Genomic DNA, 14,466 nt, shown 5'->3' with positions numbered 1-14,466 from the left:
TGTGGAATTCTCTGCCACAGTTGGCAGTGGAGGCCAATTCACTGGGTGTTCCCAAGAGGGAGTTAGATTTAGCTCTTAGGGCTAAAGGAATCAATGGATATGGGGAAAAAACAGGAACGGGGTACTGATTTTATATGATCAACCATGATCATATTGAATGGCGGTGCTGATTAGAAGGGCCGAATGGCCTACTCCCGCACCTATTTTTCTATGTTTCTATTTCCTTCAGTTGGATAGCTGAGGGGTGGGGATAGAGTCACCAAGGTGCCACGGTGGAGATGGTTTCAAGTTCCTTGGCATAAATATGACCAACTCGCTGCTGGGATGAGACTGTGCTCGCGTGCCCTATTGGGGGATGAAAGGTATTGGGAGAAGCCTGCTGGGGCCGAGACTGTACCATGAGTGGTCTGCTGGGAGTGAGGCTGTACCCAGGTCAGCCTGCTGGGGGCGAGATTTTGTCTGAGTGCCCTGCTGGGGGTAAGACTGTGGCCGAGTGCCCAGCCACTGTGAATGCATTATGATTTGCGATCAGCAGCCGGCTCACTCCTCTGTTTCTCCAGGGCCGTCCGGGATCTCCAGGATTGCGCGGAGTCCAGGGACCGCCGGGCCCACCCGGCCATCACGGAGTGACCGGACACATTGGAGCAAAAGGCGACCGAGGGTGGGAAGGTCGGGTTGGCCAGGCGGGAGACAAGGTGAGTCAGAACCGTTGTGTAAACATAGCACCGAAGGGAAGCGATCCCGAAGAGTCGGTGAGATCACAGAGTAGGTCCTGTTCTCACTGAGCACCGACAAAGCAGTCCTTCTGTTCAGGAACCTGCCTGACCTGTGCCATTTTCTCGTCTAACCCTTGAAAGGTTATCGCTGCATCTCTACCCACTCCCCATGTCCCATAGACTACCTCGATCACTTGGTGTCCCCAGAAAGAGCTTTGCAACTCGGAGGACCCACCACCTGTGGTATTATGCAATAATAGTGTAAGGCTGGGCAGACGGGCACTAGGACCCTGTGTGACAGAAGCCAGGCTCCAGTAACCGGATGTGACTGGAACCCTGGGGTGTGGCAGTTAGGGAGTTGCCTGGGCTGGCACATGAGGCTGTTGCTGTTGCTGCTGTTGTACAGAGTTGTTAAATAAAGAGATACTCCGTTTACGTCGTCGTACGAGCCTTATTACAAGCATAACTCGACACCACCCACATTCCCACCTACCCAAAAAGCAGCCTCACACTAAATTATTCCAAGCACTGATATTCCAAGGAATCTCCTTCCTCGCTGAAGCAGTTGGATGGCTCATGGCAGAAAGATAGAGTGAGTCAAACAGTGTGGAAACAGGCCCTTAGGCCCAGAAAGGTCCCCTTCATTCTTCAGGATGGTCATTCAGGGTCCAGTGTCTAAGCCTGGATTCTTCCTAAGCTCGATACAATTGGAGCACAAATCCCCCCCCTCACACCTGCACTGACTTTCCACCAATCTCCTTACTGAGCCAGAAACTCCTTCACCCTTCCCGTGAACACAGAAAGCCAGATTGCTGGCAACTGCACTGCTAGAGGAGTTAATGCATGCATGGTTCAGTCTGGTTTGGGGCCTTTATTCGGCACTAACCAGCAGCATATCCCCAGCATGTTTGAGGAGTGAAATTTTCATCCCCAAAATTCCAGTCCAGTCGAATGCTTGCACTCAGAGAGCGAAGAGAGAATGGTCCTGCCCTCCCACCTATCTCATTGGAGACCTTCGAACTATATGCCCCTGTCCCACTTAGGAAACCGGAACGGAAACCTCTGGAGACTTTGCGCCCCGCCCAAGGTTTCCGTGCGGTTCCCAGAGGCTTTTGTCAGTCTCCCTACCTGCAACCTCCGGGAACCACCTGCAACCTCCGGGAACCGCACGGAAACCTTGGGTGGGGCGCAAAGTCTCCAGAGGTTTCCGTCAGGTTTCCTAAGTGGGACAGGGCCATATCAGATTCAGATTCAGATTCAATTTTAATTGTCATTGTCAGTGTACAGTACAGAGACAACGAAATGCATTGTCTTTAATTGGATGTTACTTGAATTTATCTGTACCTTGGGTTTCATTGTAATCATAGAATCATAGAGTCTTCCAACGTTGAAACAGGCCCTTCAGCCCAACCTGCCGCACATCGGCCAACATGTCCCATCTACACTAGTCCAACCAGCCTGCATTTGGCCCATATCCCTCTAAACCATGTACAAATCATGTACAGTCTTATCGCTGTCTGGATACCATGCAACAAAAAAGCTTATCCCTGTACACGTGACAATAATAAGCGAAACTAGAACTAAACCCGCGTTCCCCAGTTCTGCCGACCTTTTGTTGCGAGTATACAGGGATCTCTGTGAAGTCGGCTGGTGACCACTGTGATGTATTACTCTCTCTTGCCAAGCCTTCCACTTCAGGAGGACCTTAGGAGTTTGGCCAGTGGAAGTTTCAGCAGCAGAGCTAAGTCCTCCCTCAATGGGAATGCTGGGAGCCCACATCCAAATCCCGAGCCATGTGGTCCATGGGGGAACCCTAATCTGACCGCCCCCACCCCCCCCCCGATGGCTTTTGAGTATGGGAGGTTAATGTTTTCCATCGCAAACTCTCTCAATCTATTTACTACTTTTTGTTTAAACAGGGACCGATGGGAGTGCCTGGATTTGCTGGGAATGACGGGATTCCGGTGAGTTTCTGTTCTTTGGATCCAGAGTGCGGGTCAGGGCCAGGTAAGGGGCCCATGGGAGGTTGGGCCAGTGTGGCTGGACCGAGGGGAAGGAAACAGGTCGGGGAACGATGATTGAGAGGCGAGGTTTGTGAGGCAGGATCATACGGAGCCAACCAGGGTGGGGTAGAAGGCTGGGACAAATGTCTATCAATCCTTCATAAGACCCCAAGACCATGATACCCCAATAGCCAATACATAATAGCTAAGAGCCAATACCCAATATGCAATAGCTAAGGCCTAAGACCTCAGACTAGGACAGAAGGACATAATACCAGTTATGAGACATCTGGCCCGTCGAGTCTGTGCCGCCATTCAATCATGGCTGATCGATTTTTCCCTTTTAACCCCATTCTCTTGCCTTCTCCATGTAATCCTTGATAGAAACATGGAAAATAGGTGCAGGATTAGGCTATTCGGCCCTTCGAGCCTGCACCGCCATTCAATATGATCATTGCTGATCATCCAACTCAGTATCCTGTACCTGCCTTCTCTCCATACCCCCTGATCCCTTTAGCCACAAGGGCCACATCTAACTCCCTCTTAAATATAGCCAATGAACTGGCCTCAACTACCTTCTGTGGCAGAGAATTCCAGAGATTCACCACTCTCTGTGTGAAAAATGTTTTTCTCATCTCGGTCCTAAAAGATTTCCCCCTTATCCTTAAACTGTGACCCCTTGTTCTGGACTTCCCCAACATCGGGAACAATCTTCCTGCATCGAGCCTGTCCAACCCTTTAAGAATTCTGTACGTTTCTATAAGATCCCCCCTCAATCTTCTAAATTCTAGCGAGTACAAGCCGAGTCTATCCAGTTTTTCTTCATATGAAAGTCCTGACATCCCAGGAATCAGTCTGGTGAACCTTCCTAATCAATAGTCTAATGCCTCACTAATCAAAAAATGATTAATACCAGTGAGACTGGGATGGATGTGGACAATTACTAAGCAATGATCCACCCAATTGTCTTTTGCTGGCCTACTTGCTGGTGGCCTGGTGCTGGTCAGACGCATGGTGTGAAGCTCTGGGTGTGAGGGAGGGTGAAGGGCTGGGCCTATCAGTGGGACACTGAGCTGCCCAAGTAACTCTGCTGATGAAACCTGTGTTACAGGGCCACCCAGGACAGCATGGCCCCCGAGGACCACCCGGACGAGATGGCTGCAATGGGACCCGGGGAGACGCCGGTAGAAGGGGAACATCTGGCTTCTCGGGTCAGCCTGGCCGACATGTAAGTACATGCATTCCATGGGGTGTGTGGAATAACACTGCATCAGGGAATTAACACTGTAAATTGCAAACCTGAGGAATGCCCTGCATCACAGTATTCATGTGGCCATTCAGCCCATTCAGCCCAACGCTGGGTTTGTAAAAGACTCCACCTCCTCCCTCCTGCCTACTGTAAGGACTCCATTCCAATCTCCCAGTTACAAAGTCTCTGCCACATTTGCTCTGATGATGAGCCGTTCATCTGAAAGGTGTTTCCTTGTTCCTGAACTACGGCCTCCCTCTACCAGAGTGGTCAGAGCCCTTGACTGCATCTTTTCCATTTCCAGACCTCTGGTCTCACACCCTCTCCTCCTGGACAGGGCAGGGACAGGTTTCCCTCGATCCACAACTTTCATGCCACCAGTCTCCACATTCAACAAATCGTCTTTGCTAGCTCCAGTGCTTTTTTGTCATAGTATATACTTCACGGTGTGTTGGTATTCTGTACTGGTGAGTGTGTCAGTATACCATACTAGTGTATGTGTCCCAATGCCACACCACAATTATGGCGTACCGACACCTCTAAAAAGTTAAAATCTAGATTTTCATAGAGTCATAGAGTGATACAGTGTGGAAACACGGCCTTCGATGCAAGTTGCCCACACTTGTCAACATGTCCCAGCTACACTAGTCCCACCTGTCACATTTGGTCCACATCCCTCCAAACATGTCCTATCCATGCACCTGTCTAACTGTTTCTTAAAAGTTGGGATAGTCCCAGCCTCAACGACCTCCTCTGGCAGCTTGTTCCGTACATCCACCACCCTTCGTGTGAAAACGTTAACCCTCAGATTCCTATTAAATCTTTCATCACTTTCACCTTAAACCTATGTCTTCTGGTCCTCGATTAAACCTACTCTGCCAAGAGACCGTGCATCTACCCGATCTATTCCTTGCATGATTTAGACAATAGACAATAAACAATAGGTGCAGGAGTAGGCCGTTTGGTCCTTCAAGCCAGCACCGCCATTCAATGTGATCATCCCCAATCAGTACCCCGTTCCTGCCTTCTCCCCATATCCCCTGACTCCGCTATTTTTAATTCACAATGTAGGTCCTGCCCTTGTTTTCAAATGTTTAACATTTTAATTTTACTTCTCTTCAATTTTAAATTATCTGTTTTATTTTAAAATTATTACTAAAGTTTAAAAACTGCAATGTATTAGTTAAATTGGACAGGTACATAGATACGAAAGGTTTCCAGGATATGGGTCAAACACAGGTAGGTGGGACTAGTGTTTTGCATCCATCATGGGCAAGTAAAGGGCCTGTCCCATGAGCATGCGACTCCATGCGGCAAGCGCGACCTAAAGGGCCTGTCCCACCAGCATGCGACTGCATGCGGCAAGCGTGACCTAACGTGGTCGCTTGAGCCGTACGGCCTCGCGGGGCCGGTCCCACTTCGATCGCTGGAGCCGTATGGAGTTGTGCGGAGCTGGTCCCGACATCGCGCGGGACTCCGAAAAACTGACGTGTTCAAAAATTTCTGACCGTGTTCAAAAAAAAGCTGGGAACAATATGCATAAAAATATACCTTTTATTCTTCAAAAGAAAGCACCACGCTCCAACACGATGTCATCGCCACATACCTCTCCCCCTTCCCCTCTGTTCATTTTAATCTCTGACTGCAATCTTCCGAAAGTCCCTTCCACTGGCAAGTGAACTATATTGTACCTGTCCCTGGGCAAACACAATGTGAAGTGACAGGTCGTCAGGTGAGTCTATGTTCAGGTGTGGTGAATCGTTAATTAAGGAATGGAATAGTGTTTTGCTGCAAACTGTATGAGCGTTTATGCAGAGTTTGCATATCAGGTGAAACTCAACGAAGGTACACAAACATGCTGGAGAAAACTCAGCGGGTGCAGCAGCAGCATCTAAGGAGCGAAGGAGATAGGCGACGTTTCGGGCCGAAACCCTTCTTCAGACAGACAAACACTTCAAACTCAACGAGGTTGCTCAGCTGTTCAGGGAACATGTTGGGTTCTGCAGGGTTAGTGAGGAGTGGGGGAGCGGGGGCTGAGGGCGTGAAAGGTGGGGGAGACGAGTGGTAATGGGGAGGGTTGGGGTGAAGTTAAAGGGGTGAGTATTGAATGATGTTGGGCCACAGTATTGGGGATGTACAAATAAACAGGAGGTGGGTCAGGTAGAGTGTTAATGGGATCTGTGGAATCACCTCCAGAACTCAGGATAGGATCTGATGGAGAAATTGTGGATCCTGAGGCAGGGAGAGGGGCAGTGAATCCTGGGCTGTGGGTAGGGCGTCTCGGGATAGGAACAGTAGATGCCGAGGCTGAGGCAATGAATCCCAGGGCAATGGCAGTGAACCCACGGACAATGGGAGTGACTCCTAGGAAAGGGGCTGTGGAGCCGGGACAGGCCCAATGAATTCCAGGACAACAGATAGATAGATAGATATGCCATTTATTGTCACTATACATGTACAGTGAAACTGAAAGCTGCTCGTACTCAGTGCATACATACAATTTTACACAAAAAACAAGAAACAGAAAAACAAAACAGAAGGGAGATGGGGGGGGGGGGGAATAGGTGCACAAATTCTACGGCGCTACATACATATATACATATATACAGATGGAAGTCCGTGTTGGGCGGTGTAGTCAGTGCATGTGTGGATTTGAATTTATGGTAGATATAATTCTCGGGAAGCAGCTATTCCTGAGTCTGTTTGTCCTGGATTTGATGCACCTATAGCGCCTTCCAGAGGGCAGCAGGTCGAACAGTCCAAACGCAGGATGGGAGCTGTCTTTGGTGATCTTCTTTGCCCTGCTAAGGCAGCGGGAGGTGTAGATGTCCATCAGGGAGGGGAGAGGGCAACCAATGATCCTCTGCGCTGTCCTGGTTACCCTCTGAAGCCTCTCCCTGTCTGCCATGGTGCAGCTGCCATACCATGCTGTAATGCAGTATGTCAGCAGGCTCTCGATGGACGAGCGGTAGAAGGTCAGCAGGTTAGAGTCCAGGTTGTACTTCCTGAGGACCCTCAGGAAGTGCAGCCGCTGCTGAGCCTTCTTGATGACCGCCGTCGTGTTGTCCGTCCAGGAGATGTCAGCAGCGATATGGACGCCGAGAAACCGGAAGGTGTTGACCCTCTCCACACACTCGCCGTTAATGTGTAGGGGGACTAAGTCGGTGCTGTGCCTCCTGAAGTCGACAATGAGCTCTTTTGTTTTCCTGGTGTTCAGAGCCAGATCTCAGGATAGGATCTGATGGAGAAATTGTGGATCCTGAGGCAGGGAGAGGGGCAGTGAATCCTGGGCTGTGGGTAGGGCGTCTCGGGATAGGAACAGTAGATGCCGAGGCTGAGGCAATGAATCCCAGGACAATGGCAGTGAACCCACGGACAGTGACTCCTAGGAAAGGGGCTGTGGATGGGAGTGACTCCAGGAGTGAATCATCAGGACAAGGACAGAATCCCGGGACAGGGGCAATGACAGGGCCAGTGAGTCTGAGGATCGGGGCATTCCCATGCTCTAGGGCAGGGAAGTGGATCCTGTCTGGGAATCATGGCACCTGGGACAAGTACAGTCAATCCCAGGATAGGGCCAATGAATCCTGAGACTGGGGTAGTCGATCCTGGGACAGGGCCAGTAAATCCCAGATCAGGGCCAGTGGATCTGAGGATTGGGGCGTTCCCATGTTTTCAGGACAGGGAAGTGGGTCCCATCTGGAAACATAAAAACATAGACATAGAAAATAGGTACAGTAGGCCATTCGGCCCATTGAGCCTCGACCGCCATTCAATATGATCATGGCTGATCATCCAACTCAGTATCCCGTACCTGCCTTCTCTCCATACCCCCTGATTCCTTTAGCCACAAGGGCCACATCTAACTCTCTCTTAAATATAGCCAATGAACTGGCCTCAACTACCCTCTGTGGCAGAGATTTCCAGAGATTCACCACTCTCTGTGTGAAAAATGTTTTTCTCATCTCGGTCCTAAAGGATTTCCCCTCTATCCTCAAACTGTGACCCCGTGTTCTGGACTTCCCCAACATCGGGAACAATCTTCCTGCATCTAGCCTGTCTAACCCCTTAAGACTTTTTAAAGTTTCTATAAGATCCCCCCTCAATCTCCTAAATTCTCGCGAGTACAAGCCGAGTCTATCCAGTCTTTCTTCATATGAAAGTCCTGACATCCCAGGAATCAGTCTGGTGAACCTTCTCAACATGGCTGCTGGGAATCCTGGGACAGGGGGCGTTCGATCCCAGGACAGGGGCAGTCGATCCCGAGTTGGGGCCAGTGAATTCTGGTACAGGGCCAGTGAATCCCTGGTTCAGAGGCAAGCCCTGAGTTCTCAGGTCAGGAGGGTGGGAGCTATTGAGAAACATGGCTCCTGGGATTGTAGATGTGACGGTGAATTGTTGCAAATGTGAAGTCTGCCACGCATCAAAGAGGTGAACGGCGAGTGTGTTGATGTCCTTGGTTTTTGTATCCGTAGGGATCTCACGGGCTGAAGGGCCAGAAAGGTGAACCTCTCCTCGTCACGATGGACGGCAAGAGCCACAGGGTGAGTTGCGAGGCACGGACTTTGGATTTATTCCAAGGTACCAAGGTCTAAGCGGAAGCTCAGAGGGGATAGAGCCTTTTCTGTTGCTGCCCCAGCACTCTGGAACACCTTGCCGCTGCAGATCAGACAGGCCCCTTCACTGTCCATCTTTAAATCCTCCCTAAAAACTCACTTTTATTCACTGGCTTTTGACACTGGCTGAGACATTGTTCCTGTTTTAGTGCTTTTAATGTCTTTTAATTTTTTACTGTTTTTATAGTCCTGTCGTCTTAATGGTTTTAGTAGTTTGTAATAACTTTTTGTTGATTTCCCATGTACAGCACTTTGTGGTAACTGATGTTGTCTAAAAGCGCTTTATAAATAAAGTTATTATTATTATTATTATTATTCCAGCCTGTGGCATCCCACTCGTTGCCCTGAACCTGCTCCCTCTCAGAACCTCCCCCACAACAGGGCAGCTCCCCCATGCCCACCCAATGCTGCTTCGTGGAACCAAAATCGGGTTCAAACTCTGATACGACGCGAGCGCCTCGAAATTTTTTAAATTTGGTTTGATAAACGTGGCAGTAAAATGACCGTAAAAGTTCAAATCCGAACCCTTGTCCTTTAAGGGAGAACCTGGGCCATTCCAGTTCCACCGTTCGCAGGGTTGACGGCTCGGATCACTCTCTCTCTCTCGGGGTAACCAGAGTTGGGTCATCTGCAGTGGTTCCACCAGACACTGCATCTTAACATCAACTCGTTGACCGAGTGGGTCTCTTCAGCCAACCCTGGGTCTCGCCCGGGCACAATCACACTCCTACAGTGGGCAGGTCATGATCCAAATCGTGCTCTTGACCCAGGTCTGACCTTGGGCTCAAGGGCATGGAGATTGGCATGGCCATGGGCATGGTCAAGGGTATATCAAGGGCATGGAGATGGACGTTCAAGGGTAAGTCAAGGGCATGGATGGGCATAGTCAAGGATATGGACAAGGGCATAGTCTAGGGTTTGGACAAGGGCAGGAGCAGGCAGCAGGACACTGACAAAACCCGCCATGTCCTAACATCCTCCTTATTTCCTCAGGGCCGTCCTGGTGTTCCAGGCATTCCCGGTTTTCGGGTAAGTGTTTGTTCTTTGCGGGAGGGGCACGAGCCGAGCCCTGACTTGGAGTGGGAGGGGAGGGGGCTGGGGTTGGTGGTCGTTGTTGGTAGTGTGGCCCTGTTCTTGTCCAGAAGATCTGCCACATACCCACTGCCAACCCAGAAGATAAACTGTTTCTGCCTCGGCTCCGTCATCTGAATCCGGGAACTGAATAGGACTACACCTTCGGTAATCACCCGTTCAGTGAACATGAAGCAGCCAAATTGCCCCAAATATCCCTCGCACCAACACCTCCCTCCCGTTAAACCCTCTACAGATTCAGATTCAATTTTAATTGTCATTGGCAGTGTACAGTACAGAGACAACGAAATGCATTTAGCATCTCCCTTGAAGAGCGACATAGCAAACGATTTGAATAAAAAAAAAAAAAATAATAAGTGTCCGGGGGGGGGGGGGGTGATTGGCAGTCACCGAGGTACGTTGTTTAGTAGAGTGACAGCGGCCGGAAAGAAGCTGTTCCTCGACCTGCTGGTTCGGCAACGGAGAGACCTGTAGCGCCTCCCGGATGGTAGGAGGGTAAACAGTCCATGGTTGGGGTGAGAGCAGTCCTTGGCGATGCTGAGCGCCCTCCGCAGACAGCGCTTGCTTTGGACAGACTCAATGGAGGGGAGCGTGGAACCGGTGATGCGTTGGGCAATTTTCACCGCCCTCTGCAATGCCTTCCGGTCGGAGACAGAGCAGTTGCCATACCATACTGTGATGCAGTTGGTAAGGATGCTCTCGATGGTGCAGCGGTAGAAGTTCACCAGGATCTGAGGAGACAGATGGACCTTCTTCAGTCTCCTCAGGAAGAAGAGACGCTGATGAGCCTTCTTGATCAGAGTAGAGGTATTGTGGGTCCAAGAGAGGTCATCGGAGATGTTGACTCCCAGGAACCTGAAGCTAGAAACACGTTCCACCTCCGTCCCGTTAATGTGGATGGGGGTGTGCATGCCGCCTCTGGACTTCCTGAAGTCTACAATGAGCTCCTTGGTCTTCTTGGAGTTAAGGGCCCCCCCCCCCCCCCCCCAACCAACCGCTTGCCCCATCCTTCTTCCCAAGTAAGCCTTCCCATTCAATTTCCCCCCCTCCAGTTAATTCCCTCCGTCTCTCTCCACCAATCTATCCTCTCTTCACTGACTCTCTTCTCCCACGAACCCTGCTGTTTAAGCATTCTGCCCTATCAACACCTTGCCCCTAACTTCACCTCCACACGCCCCTTCCAATAAACTGTTCCCATCCCAGTCAAGCACTCCAGTGTTCCCGTTCACCAGCCCCTCTCCTCACCATCAAGATAGTCCCTCTCTACAACATCCCCTCCCCCACCTAGTCCCCCAGTGCCTGACCTCCTCATCCAGCCCCTCCCCCATCCCTCCTCTTCCATGCCCCTCTATGCATATCAACCCTCTCTCCCCGAAACCTTTCCTCCCACCGACCCTTCAACTCTCACCAACCCCTTTCCCTTCCAGCCCTACCTCTCCATCAATCCTTCCCTCCTGCCACCAATACCTCCCTCCCCACCACCACAGTGAGGGAGCAACACTGAGGGAGTGCCACACCACCAAAGGGACAACGCTGGGGAAGCATTGATTGGCGGGTGGATGATGCCGAGGGAGTGCTTTGCACACCTTGTGGGAATAGTGGGACAGATTCTCCTGTGTCTCCTGAAATGAGAAGGAACTTCATTAGCCAGAAGGACTAGGGTAGGGAATTGAAGAATACAGTTGAACAGAGGGATCTGGGAATAACCGTGCATAGTTCCTTGAAGGTGGAAGCTCATATAGACAGGGTGGTAAAGAAAGCTTTTGGTATGCTAGCCTTTATAAATCAGAGCATTGAATATAGAAGCTGGGATGTAATGTTAAAATTGTACAAGGCATTGGTGAGACCAAATCTGGAGTATGGTGTACAATTTTGGTCGCCCAATTATAGGAAGGATGTCAACAAAATAGAGAGAGTACAGAGGAGATTTACTAGAATGTTGCCTGGGTTTCAACAACTAAGTTACAGAGATAGGTTGAATAAATTAGGTCTTTATTCTCTGGAGCGCAGAAGGTTAAGGGGGGACTTGATAGAGGTCTTTAAAATGATGAGAGGGATAGACAGAGTTGATGTGGACAAGCTTTTCCCTTTGAGAATAGGGAAGATTCAAACAAGAGGACATGACTTCAGAATTAAGGGACAGACGTTTAAGGGTAATATGAGGGGGAACTTCTTTACTCAGAGAGTGGTAGCGGTGTGGAATGAGCTTCCAGTGGAAGTGGTGGCGGCATGTTCGTTGGTATCATTTAAAAATAAATTGGATAGGCATATGGATGAGAAGAGAATGGAGGGTTATGGTATGAGTGCAGGCAGGTGGGACTAAGGGAAAAAAGTTGTTCGGCACGGACTTGTAGGGCCGAGATGGCCTGTTTCCGTGCTGTAATTGTTATATGGTTATATGGTTATAAGGGAGTGAATGTGTGGCATTCATTGCTACAGACGGATGTGGAGGCCAATTTATTGGCTATTTTTAAAGCAGATTGTCAGATAGTTGGTTAGTAAAAGGCCTGTCCCACTTTCACCACCTCTGCCGAGTTTGCCCTTGACTCATCCTCGCAGCATGGTCGTCACGAGGTCGTAGGTAAGCCGTTGCAGGCCGTGATGCTAGTCGTAGGTACTCGTGGCATCAAGTAGGTTGGGGCGTTTATTCTAGCCTGATGAAAAATGTCCACGAGTAAAAAAGGTAGTGAATTCGGTCGTAAAAGTTGGACAGGCCCTTAAGGGTGTCAAAGGTTGTGTGGAGAAGGTGGGAGAATGAGGTTGCTAGGGAGAGACGGATCAGTCATGACTGAGTAGCGGAATTGACTCAATGGCCTAATTCTGCTCCTATAACTTTACAGTATGAACATATGAGTTACAGCCGGGCCCAGGACTTCCTAGTTTAAATGTAAAGGCACCTTTGACAATGGACAATAGGTGCACGAGTAGGCCATTCGGCCCTTCGAGCCAGCACCGCCATTCAATGTGATCATGGCTGATCATCCCCAATCAGTATCCTGTTCCTGCCTCTCCCCATATCCCCTGACTGCTATCTTTAAGAGCCCTATCTAGCTCCCTCTTGAAAGTAGCCAGAGAACCGGCCTCCACCGCCCTCTGAGGCAGAGAATTCCACAGACTCACAACTCTCTGTGTGAAAAAGCGTTTCCTCGTCTCCATTCCAAATGGCTTACCCCTTATTCTTAAACTGTGGCCCCTGGTTCTGGACTCCCCCAACATCGGGAACATGTTTCCTGCCTCTAGCGTGTCCAAACCCTTTATAATCTTAAATGTTTCAATAAGATAAGTAAAGTAAAGTATCCCTTATTGTCATTCAGACCTTCCGGTCTGAACAAAATTTCGTTGCCTTGCAGTCATACATATGATAAAATAACAAAAACACCCAATAAACACAAATTTAACATCCACCAAAGTGAGTTCACCAGGCACCTCCTCGCTGTGATGGAAGGCAAAAGTCTTAAAGATCCCCTCTCATCCTTCTAAACTCTATAGTGTACAAGCCCAGCCGCTCCATTCTCTCAGCATATGACAGTCCCGCCATCCCGGGAATTAACCTTGTAAACATACGTTGTACTCCCTCAATAGCAAGAATGTCCTCCCTCAAATTAATAGACCAAAACTGCACACAATACTCCAGGTGTGGTCTCACTAGGGCCCTGTACAACTGTAGAAGGACCTCTTTGCTCCTATACTCCTCTTTTGCTTCTTTTGCAGGGTGTAACTGGTCCCTCAGGAGAGATGGGTCGACAAGGCTCCCCAGGATTCCAAGGGCCGCAGGTACGGGGGGAATGTGGGGCGGCGCTGCGCTGAATGCCTGGACTCGGGCCATTGTCCGGGATGATCCCATGATTGTTCTCTGCTCAGTCTGCTCTTCACAAACTCACCTCTTGCACCGTTTGTTTCACAGGGACCTCGTGGGCCTCCGGGTGTTCTAGGACCAAAGGTAACGTCCCAGCTCCCAACGTTGTTGAGCTTGACTTTAGTTAATTGTCACGTGCACCGAGGAACAAGGAAATGCATTTGTTGCGTGCTAACCAGCCAGCGGAAGGACAACACATGATTACAATCGGGCCATCTACAGTGTACAGATACATACATGATAAAGGGAATAACGTGAATAATGTCAATAACAAGGATCCCTGTTCCCAGGGATAATCCACCACACGGGGCTTTCTAACGCAGGGGCACCTGCCCAGCTGTAGTGGTGGGCACCCAGTCCCGTCCCCCCCCCCCCCCCCCCCCCTCTGGTGGTCACATCCCCAGCCGGGCCCTCAACCTCCCTCCCTCCCTCAACCCTTGCCATCTCTCCCCGCCTTTGGCAAACCCGCTCTATGCCTGAGATTTTTGACCGGCAACAAAATGCCTGCAGCACCATGGATATGTCTGTAGTTCCCACCTTCTCCACACGGCAGGTTTGAGTGTTGGAGTACATGGCGGTAACTCTAGTTTCCACCCCGTGCACCCCGTCACGCCGGGAATTCCAGCGGGAACTCCCCACCGTAAACGGTGCCTGCATGACTGGGACGCATTGCATCAGACCTGCAGCAACAAACCTCCTGTCCTGCAGAGTATCCACACAGTGGCTCAGCGGTAGTTTAGTTTGGTTTATTGTCACTGCACCGAGGTACAGTGAAAAGCTTTTGTTGCATGCTATCCAGTCAGCAGAAAGGTAATACATGCCTACAATCAAGCCATTTACAGTGTATAGATACATGATAAGGGAATAACGTTCTGTGCAAGGCAAAGCCAGTTCCCAGTTCGACCTGTTCAGTTACTCCAGCACTTTTTACCCA

The 14,466-nt window shown here is 50.0% G+C and overlaps 1 protein-coding gene across 1 annotated transcript in view; it reads left to right on the top strand.

Moving 5' to 3' along the window:
- LOC129697813 (collagen alpha-6(IV) chain-like) overlaps positions 1–14,466 on the top strand; it is a 166,334-nt gene that overhangs the window by 79,775 nt on the left and 72,093 nt on the right. The window contains exons 5-11 of the mRNA XM_055636439.1: positions 561–695; positions 2,636–2,680; positions 3,831–3,947; positions 8,444–8,512; positions 9,578–9,613; positions 13,388–13,450; positions 13,581–13,616. Coding sequence (XP_055492414.1) covers positions 561–695; positions 2,636–2,680; positions 3,831–3,947; positions 8,444–8,512; positions 9,578–9,613; positions 13,388–13,450; positions 13,581–13,616 — 501 coding nt within the window. The remainder of the gene's footprint in view (positions 1–560; positions 696–2,635; positions 2,681–3,830; positions 3,948–8,443; positions 8,513–9,577; positions 9,614–13,387; positions 13,451–13,580; positions 13,617–14,466) is intronic.

The sequence above is a fragment of the Leucoraja erinacea genome, chromosome 6 (assembly GCF_028641065.1).
Source record: "Leucoraja erinacea ecotype New England chromosome 6, Leri_hhj_1, whole genome shotgun sequence".
Lineage (NCBI taxonomy): Eukaryota > Metazoa > Chordata > Chondrichthyes > Rajiformes > Rajidae > Leucoraja > Leucoraja erinaceus.
This window is presented reverse-complemented; position numbering and strand designations above follow the sequence as displayed.